Here is a 9,832-nt window from a genome sequence, read left to right as displayed (position 1 = left end):
AACAGCTTATCTTCACAGATACAGCACAAAGACAAGACTAGAAACCATCCCTCTGCCCACCTCAGACATAGGCAGATTTACTGAGTCCAGACAAATGCATAATTGACTGTTCCTCTACCCCACTTCACATGTAACATGTGGATTCAGTGAGCACTAATCAAAGCCTCACAAGAATGTGACCACTTAACTCACTACCTACACTCCTTTTTGTTTTTTCTCCTCTACCCCTACCCCTCCTACCCTCACTTTCCCCTTTAAATACTGAAGCCCTCAAAATCCTCTTTGGAAAAATGTGCGGGCCACAGATCCTACTGTGACTTGTGTCTTTTTCCCATGTGTGTCCTCAACCTTGGCAAAATAAGCCTCTAAACTGATTGAGACCTGTCTCAGACACTTTTTATTTTACAAAAGTATTCACCACTCAGTGAGTCACGATGATGACAGCTTAACATACATTCATTTAAACCTAAGAACTACCCTATAGGATATGTACAATTGTTAACCCTAATGTACAGATAAGGAAACTAAATCTTGAGAGATTCATGACTTGCCTGAGGTCACACAGAAAGTAGAGGAGTCAGGAGTTGAATGAGTGGAATCTAAATTCTAAGAGGCATTTGGGAGGCCAAGGCGGGTGGATCCCTTGATGTCAGGAGTTCAAGACCAGCCTGGCCAACATGGTGAAACCCTCTCTACCAAAAATACAAAAATTAGCTGGGCATAGTGGCAGATGCCTGTAATCCCAGCTACTCAGGAGGCTGAGACAGGAGAATTGCTTGAACCTGGAAGGCGGAGGTGGCAGTGAGCTGAGATCGCTCCACTGCACTCCAGCCTGGCAACAGAGCGAGACTCCATCTCCAAAAAATAAAAACAAATGAACTATATGAAGGCAGAGCCATGTCAGTCTTTCATCACTGCACACACAGGGCCCATATATATATTATATATATGAATATATATACGTATAGTATACATATGAGAGAGGGAGAGTGCAAGCATGCAGGAGTCCAACCACCATTGGTCGAATGAGTTCAACTGGCCACACCTGACATCAGCTGTCTATCTAGAGCTTGCAGCAAAAAGGCAAATCCTCAGTCCCCAGACTGACTCTCTGGCTCCTCTTCCTCATTGTTTCTCCTTGTTCCCTTCCCATATTGGCTCAACCTCCACGTTGGTATCTTTATAGTTTGAGGAGAGCAAGCCATGGACACACAAGTGAGGAAAAACCCACTATGTAAAAGAGAAGATGACTGGCTGGGCATGGTGGCTCATGCCTGTAATCTCAGCACTTTGGGAGGACGAGGTGGGCAGATCACAAGGTGAGGAGATCGAGACAATCCTGGCTAATTCGGTGAAACCCATCTCTACTAAAAACACAAAAAATTAGCCAGGCGTGGTGGCACACGCCTGTAGTCCCAGCTACTTGGGAGGCTCAGGCAGGAGAATTGCTTGAACCCAGGAGGCGGAGGTTTCAGTGAGCCGAGATTGCGCCACTGCACTCCAGCCTGGGAGACAGAGCGAGACTCTGTCTCAAAAAAAAAAAAGAAAAAAAAAAAAAAGAGGAGATGATTAAGGTAACACAGGAAGGCCGCTCTGTGAGAGATGGGAATGGAAATAAGCAGGCTGTTTGTTTTTGTGGTGAGATCACATGCTGGCTAACATCTCCCTAGGGGATTACTGCGTACAAGACACAGTGCTTTTTAATCCTTACAACAACCCGCATCTTCAATACATCTCTCACTGCTTCCTCTGTTCCAAACTTATCTAGTAACAACATACCATTTTCTGAGGATTCAAACTTTTGCATCTGTTATTCTCTTCTACTAGTGCCTGTTTCTACTCACAACCTACCCATCAAAATCTTACCCAGTTTTCATGAGCCAATTCAAACACTACCTCTGAAGACTTCCCTATTCAGTTCTGAGAACTCTTCTCTCCCAACTTTGCATTCCTACAACGTGCTATCACTCACATGGCACTTATCTTACTGCACTCCAAGTCTTTCTTTGAGTACTTGTGTTATTTCTGCTGCTAGATTGTGGATTCCTCAGAGACAGGAACTCTATCTAATGGATCGTTATGTTTCCTGTGGCTTTTGTATATAATAGGCACTTAATATTTGTTGGATAACACAAACAGCACCAACCTGTCTTTACTGCTACTGTTGCATGAGAAGGATGAATAGCCATGCCCAAATCCAGCCAGCCAAATGTCAGGTACAATCATACAAGGCCACACTTTTCTATATTTCCTTCACCTAGAAAACCAGCCTAGATAGCTTCAAAATACACCAAAACAAAGCTCTGAGTGATAATCAACAATTAGTCATCTCGGGCCATGCGTGGTGGTTCACACCTGTAATCCCAGCACTTTGGGAGGTCGAGGTGGGCAGATCACTTGAGGTAAGGAGTTCCAAAACAGCCTGGCCAACATGGTGAAACCCCATCTCTACTAAAAATACAAAAATTACCTGGGCATGGTGCTGCACACCTGTAATCCCAGCTACTTGAGAGTCTGAGGCTTGAGAATCGCTTGAGCCTGGGAGGCAGAGGTTGCAGTGAGCCAAGATGGTGCCACTGCACTCCAGCCTGGGTGACAGAGCAAGACTCTGTCTCAAAAAACAAAAAAGCAAACACACAAACAAACAAAACAACAAACAATTAGTCACTCCAATGGCAAACCATCTTTTACAGCAGACAGCCATAAAATAAGGTATGGCTGGAAATGCTCTGCAGAATATCTCACATTCCCTGTAGCTTCTTAGGTTGTCCCTCATGTTCTCAGCCATGGTAGGAAGATGAAGAGGGAGTATGAGGCCTATACAAATCTAAGATTTTAATAGGAACTTTAAACTAATAGCTATTAATTGGCAGCTATTGCACAAGCTTGAGGCTAGAAATCTAGATTCCCTATGATTTAGAATAGTGATTCGTCCTCAGCAGATGAGCTTTTAAAAAAAAAAGAAAAATAGACTGGTTATTCTTAACCATATTTCTACCACAACAAACCAAATTTATAAGACATCCCCTCACAATCATTTAGGAATGCCACAGGAAGGGAATGGAAATACACTAAAATAATTTTTGTTCCCCTCTCTAATTTAGTCAGTCATAATAACAAAGCAGCATCATGTTAAGGACTTAATTCTGATTCCATTGCTTGGTCTGTTAATTTTATTTATCATATCAATCTACCTCCCATTACCACCACCCGAGTCCAAGTTACCATCACCTCAGACCTGGACAACCACAGAAGCCTCCTCACTGGTCTCCCTGTTTCCATCTTGGCCCTCTTCCAGTCAATTTTCTATATGGCAGCCAGAGCAATTCGGAAAAAGCACTGTGTCTTTCACTCTAAAATAACCAATGTCCTGTGTATAGTTGCTTAATAAATAGTCACATGAGACAGTTCAAAGAAACTCTCATTTTGCAAATAACGAAACCCGAGGCCAAAACGTACTGAAACTTCAATTCCACAACTGAGGTCAGAATTTGGAATTCATAATTGCACAGATGAGCCTCATTTCAATGGGCCATGCTGCTTCTCCCAAATAGGTATTTCATTTTCTATTTTATCAATGAAAGACAAATGAAATAATTTGAATTGATCTAGAGCCTGCTTTCAGGGCTACAAAATATGGAAAAAACTGATCACCAGGGGACAAAAGGGATGACAACCTGGACTGAACTGATACATTAAGGGCCACTCGCACATGGATCCCATGTGTCCCAGGATCTACCTCCTCTAGCCAACTGAAGGACAGGGGCAGCATTCCAGATCCAGGACTATGTGATCCACATGGGGAGCATAGGATTTCACTGGTTGGATGTGCAGAATTTGTGTCTTCCACGGCTTCCCATGCACCTGCTGAAGAAGAGTGGCGATTCGAGTTTCTGCAGATTCTGCCCACCTTTGCCACTCTGGTTTGGTGGCTGGTGACAGCATTTTTCCCCTAGAATCCCTGGTAGCTCCATTTTTCCATTGGTTGGTGGTAATTTGCTGAGGATACAGCCAATGCTCTTTCTCTATTTTGCTGACTCCAAGAGCCTGAAGATTCTTCCCTGGGAAAGATTCCACATTTTGGTGGATATGCAAAATGCCTCCAGCATCCTGCCTTAACACTTGGCAGGCAATGGGCCAGCCTTCTTCAGAGCTGGGAATCAGCCCCAGGATCACCCTATCTGCAATATTTGAGAGCTTCAGTTTTCTGTTATCTCCAAAGTGTATTTGGCACCGATCTGCTACTCCATTGATCTCAAGGTTATTTCTCAGAGCAACTACAGCATGGGGATTCCACTCACAAGCATGGACGAAGGCAGCACCAGCATGAACTAGGAAAGGCAATGTAAAATAACCAATCCCTGCATAGAGATCCACCAGCACTTCTCCAGCACAGGACAACGATGCCACTCGAAGCTTCTCAGTGATGTTTCCAAAGGAGAACATACACTGGGTCACGTCAAACTTATAACGGATACCATTATCTACATGCTCTACCCAGCCATGGTCACCCAGCAGCAGTGTCACTGCTGGAGTTCGAGTACCATCGGGTGATACCCGCCCTCGTTTTGCCAAACGCTGGACGCCAAGTGCCAAGGCAACGGTCTCCCAGAGTTCCGGTCCCAGATTTTTCCACTGCTTGGCTTGGAAACAGTCTTCACTCAGCAACATGAGATTACCATGCCGTTGCCATGATCGGGGCAAATCAGCCTCCAACTCGGCTGACCACTTGACTCCCCGACCCTCCACCCAGCGACTCACCTCAAGACACAATTTTCGGGCAGGTGAACAACCCTGGGCCCTCTTTGAAGGAACAGGATCCGGGAGCTGCGTGAGCATACAGGGACTGCCTGGGGCAACACGATTTCTCAGCTCCTGCAGGTGCTGCTCTGGAAGCGTCTCTCCCAGCACCGGTAGCGCCACCGAGCCATCCGGCATCTTTTCCACACGGTGCTGTGTATCAAAGAGTTTCTGCCTCTCGAGATATTCTCTGTATCGCTGGGTAAACCGAGGCTCAGTCACAACTGCGACAACAGCCACGGGCTTCCCACTTTCTCTCTCCATGTCGCTAACGACCACATTCTCTCCCATCACCTCAGCGATACTCCATCTCCTCAGAGTCCGCTCACCAGGCTGACTAAATTCCCGATCTTAAATAAGGAAGACAGCCGCTCACCCCGCCATGCCGGTGCCGGAAATGACGTGCACACAGACCGGAACTAAATGTATTGATGCGCTTGCTGGAGAATGGCGTCGCCGTTGCCGTGGAGAAGCTGTGGCCGCCATCTTTTTTATGGTCAACCATTACTTTTTTTTCAGCCTAGGAAGAAATTTATAACACGGAATCTTATGGACTAAAAGACTTCAAATTGGTATTTTCCAGAAACCTCATGCATTCTCTTCAGTACTGCTCATGAATTCAAAGAGAAAAATTAACATGAAATTGTCAGAGGCGCATGAACCAGAGCAACTCCATCTTAAATAAGAGCTGGGTAAAATGAGGCTGAAACCTACTGGGCTGCATTCCCAGACGGTTAAGGCACTCTAAGTCACCAGATGAGATAGGAGGTCAGCACAAAATACAGGTCATAAAGACCTTGCTGATAAAACAGGTTGCAGCGAAGGAGCAGCCAAAACCCACGAAAACTAAAATGGCCACGAGAGTGACCTCTGATCTGCTCACTGCTACACTCCCACCAGCGCCATGACAGTTTACAAATGCCATGGTAACATCAGGAAGTTACCCTATATGGTCTAAAAAGGGGAGGCATGAATAATCCACCCTTCGTTTAGCATATCATCTAGAAATAACCATAAAAATGGGTAACTAGCAGCCCTCATAGCTGCTCTGTCTACGGAATAGCCATTCTTTTATTCCTTTACTTTGTTAATAAACTTGCTTTCACTTTGCACTGCGGACTTGCCCTAAATTCTTTCTTGCATGAGATCCAAGAACCCCTTGTTGTAGTCTGCATCGGGACCCCTTTCCTGTAACAAAATGATGATCTGAATTTGGAGAAAGCTTTCCCATAGCCTAATGCTGCTCTCAGGTTAGCATCAGCAGCCACCTTATTTGCTGAAAGTGAAGAGTCAGATACAGCTTCCTTGTTCCCTTTTCATGCAGATGTAGTCATCACCATTTCACTGTCCTTTGGTCCAAGAAACAACTATTTGAAAGTCGGAAGGATCTGAGTTCCAATAAATCGTATCACCCCTCAAAATTGGAATCTTCACTTATAAAATGGAATCTAATCTTCAGAAGATTGCTATAGTGAATAGAGACATTATAGTGTCTTAGACAATAACTAGTAAAGAGTAGATACTTAAAAAGATACAAAGTAACAAGTTGGCTAGCTCTCAGGTACTAAATACCTGTTGAAATGCTTTGATATTCCTAAAGAAGACAAAGGAGAATTCCCTATAGACTAAATCAAATAGTTGGATATAAGAACTGTAAAGAAACCCTATCACTTCTACTTCACTCCCACTATCAGAGGAGTCCAAACCAGAGTGACTCCATTTTGAATAAAGGCTGAATAAAGCAAAACCTGCTGGGTTACATTCCCAGAAAGTTAAGTACTCTCCATCATAAGACTGAGGCAGGAGAATAGGGTCTGGAGGCAGGGAACCTAAGGCTGATTCACACTGACTTGGTAGAACTAAATCAAAAGGAAAAAACCAACTATCCATGCCTAAGTAACAGAAGGACCAGAGGTTACTCCCTTTGCAAACCTGCTTTTCTGCAGGGCAGATGGAAAATTGAAAGTACCTCTGATTGGTTGCAGAAAGCCACCAATCAATCCAAATACCCACTAGAGGTTTCCCATTGGCCACTTGCTGTGCACTCCATGCAAATGAAATAATGGCCTCAATCAGACGTTTGCATAGGAGTGCAACTTTGTAACTTTACTTCAGCCTCTGATTGCAGGCCACTACTTCATTTGCATGGGGTGAACACCAGGTGACCAATGGGAAACCTCTAGTGGGTATTTGGACCCCAGAAGATTCTGTAACCTGGCTCTTGAGCCCCTAGACAGGGGCTGCTCCCATCCTGGGGAGTGTACTTTCATTTTCAATAAATCTGATTTTGTTGCTTCATTCTTTCCTTGGTTTGTACATTTTGTCCAATTCTTTGTTCAAGATGTCATGAACCTGGACACCCTCTACCCATAAGAAGACCTTTTGGTTGAACAAGATAATGATTCTTACTCACTAAACAAGACCCAGAACTTAAGGAAATGTCCTGATGTCCTGATATCTTGAGAACAGAAAACATTATTAGTTTAAGAATAGGTTTCTCTTTAAAGATAATAGTATTTTCATAAATGTTTGCTGAAATCAATAGCTACACAGAGAATAACACTACTAATACTCTGCCACAAGCGGATCACAAGCTGTTGTACTAAAGCACACGAGACCATTATTCTTAGCTAGCTACATAATTTTTGGTGTGGGGTCCTCATCTTGCTTTCTGAGAACACCCTGCTCTGTAATAGAGTAGTCTTTAATAAACTCGCTTCTTTCACTGTGCTCTGTGACTGGCCCTAAAGTCTTTCCTGTCTGAGATCCAAGAACCTGCTTTTTGGGTCTGGAACAAAATTCCTTTTAAGTAACATTTCCTGGGGCAACTCCCAAGGACTTTATTGAGGTGAGACCTTCAACCCAAAAGAAATAGCCTGCGCAGGACCAACTGACTGACTTTGGGTAAGTAGGGGAATACATTTTTATACCGATGAAGGACAAGGACACTTATCTAAGATTGGGTTTGAGGCCTACTTGGGAGGATTAAAGGCCCCTCACAGCTGAAAATGGGTTTAGCACAATGGGATGTTAACCATTATTCACTGTGGATTCGTCCTCCTTGTGCTCTCTGTAAGAGCTTTCCAAAGGCTGCCACTTGCCAGTTTCCTGATTGCTTTCTATGGTCTACTGCTGCTTTATGAGAGAGATCTAGCTGAACCGGTCCTGAGGTTTCTAACTTTCCTTTTCCTTGTTTGCCTTTGGGTTATGGGCCATTTGCCTGTCTGTTCTGGCATGTTGCTAGAAGACATTGGGGACAAATGGCTCTGCAATATTTACTTTCCCTAGATCTAGACCACTTAAATGAATTGTTTATTGTCTCTCCTTTTTTGCAAAGCTTACTTGGAATTTCGCATTTAGAAGTTTTAAATGAAAAGGTCCAATGTGAAAGATTAAGCCTGGCAGCAATTATACCAGTCCCCCACAGGTGAACTGCTCCAGGATGGAAAACCAGAGATTGCTTTTCAGCAGTTCTTTTTCATCTCCTTGCTAATGCAATGACTTTTACTTTTTGGTTACAAATGGCAAGGCCATGTAAATCTTGTCCTGCTTGCCACTACTGGCCTGAACTTGGACATTCCTTTCTAGACCTTTGTCATTTCCCTTCTCTAGTGAAACATTTCTTTTGCTGAGTCCCCTATTGTGGTCTTTACTTTTGATTACCTAATAATCATTTGGTTTCTGTGTTAACTTGGACAATTCTTCCCTGTGGGTTTAGGGACAGGCTTTACTTTCTTCCTTTATGTGGTTGAGAAACAAGGAACAGCCCTAAATGTTCTTGTCTAGAAACAGAGATACATCCCTTGACCCGTGGCATATTTTTCTAACCAAGTGACCATGTGGCTTCAGGATGACTCAGATGTTTCAGGGCAGTTGCAGCAACTGCTCTTCTCATAGATGAAGACAATAAATTAACTTTGGGACAACATCTGGAGGTTTTGACCCCACACCAAATAACAGAGGCCCTAGAAGCTAAAGGGCACCAATAGATGAGTAGGGGATAGTTATTAAAGTATCAGGCTTTATTGCTAGATACTCTTGATATAACTCTTAAAGTATAACAGAAGACCTTAATCCTAGCTACCTATCTACTTGGATCCACAGGCACCCTAAATCATTCATGTACACAAGCTATGGAACAAATTTATTCTAGCTGGCCAGATTTAAAAGATGGGCCACTAGGGCTGGGTGTGGTGGCTCACATGTGTAATCCCAGCACTTTGGGAGGCTGAGGCAGGCGGATTACTTGAGGTCAGGAGTTTCAGAACAGCCTGGCCAACATGGTGAAACCCCATCTCTACTAAAAATACAAAAATTACCTGGGTGTGGTGGTGCACACCTCTAGTCCCAATTACTCAGGAGGCTGAGGGAGGAGAATCACTTGAACCCAGGAGGCAGAGGTTGCAGTGAGCCAAGATTGTGCCACTGCACTCCAGGCTAGAGACAGAGCGAGACTCTGTCTCAAAAAAGAATAATAATTTTAAAAAAGAATTAACATGTACACAAACTCCAGGTATGGCTTTCTGGTGCTTCATGCTCATGCTGCTATTTGGAAATAATGGGGACTCTTTAACTGCTAAGGGCTCCCCTATAGAACATTATTTGGGAATTTTAAATCTGCTAGATGCTTCCTTGCTGCCTAAGGAAGTTGCCGTGATTCACTGCAAGGGGCATCAAAAAGAAAACTCCAAAATAGGCCAGGCACGGTGGCTCAAGCCTGTAATCCCAGCACTTTGAGGGGCTAACGCGGGCGGATTATGAGGTCAGGAGTTCGAGACCAGGCTTGCCAACAGGGTGAAACCCCATCTCTACTAAAAATACAAAAATTAGTCGGGCGTGGTGGCACGTGCCTGTAATCCCAGCTATCTGGGAGGCTAAGGCAGGAGAATTGCTTGAACCTGGGCAGCGGAGGTTGCAGTGAGCCCGAGATTGTGCCATTGCACTCCAGCCTGGGCAACTTGAGCAAGGCTCTGTCTCAAAAAAAAAAAAAAAAAAAAAGAAAGAAAGAAAGAAAATTCCAAAATAATAAAAG

General features: G+C 44.0%; 1 protein-coding gene across 1 annotated transcript; it reads right to left on the bottom strand.

Moving 5' to 3' along the window:
• Positions 1-3,158: 3,158 nt before the first annotated feature.
• Positions 3,159-5,199, bottom strand: TRMT12 (tRNA methyltransferase 12 homolog). The gene has a single exon (XM_054499023.2). The coding sequence runs from the start codon at positions 5,089-5,091 to the stop codon at positions 3,745-3,747; it is 1,347 nt and encodes a 448-aa protein (XP_054354998.1). The 5' UTR covers positions 5,092-5,199; the 3' UTR covers positions 3,159-3,744.
• Between the last annotated feature and the right edge of the window lie 4,633 nt (positions 5,200-9,832).

The sequence above is a fragment of the Pongo pygmaeus genome, chromosome 7 (assembly GCF_028885625.2).
Source record: "Pongo pygmaeus isolate AG05252 chromosome 7, NHGRI_mPonPyg2-v2.0_pri, whole genome shotgun sequence".
Lineage (NCBI taxonomy): Eukaryota > Metazoa > Chordata > Mammalia > Primates > Hominidae > Pongo > Pongo pygmaeus.
The sequence above is the reverse complement of the archived record's forward strand: the minus strand, read 5'-3'. Positions and strand labels throughout refer to the sequence as shown.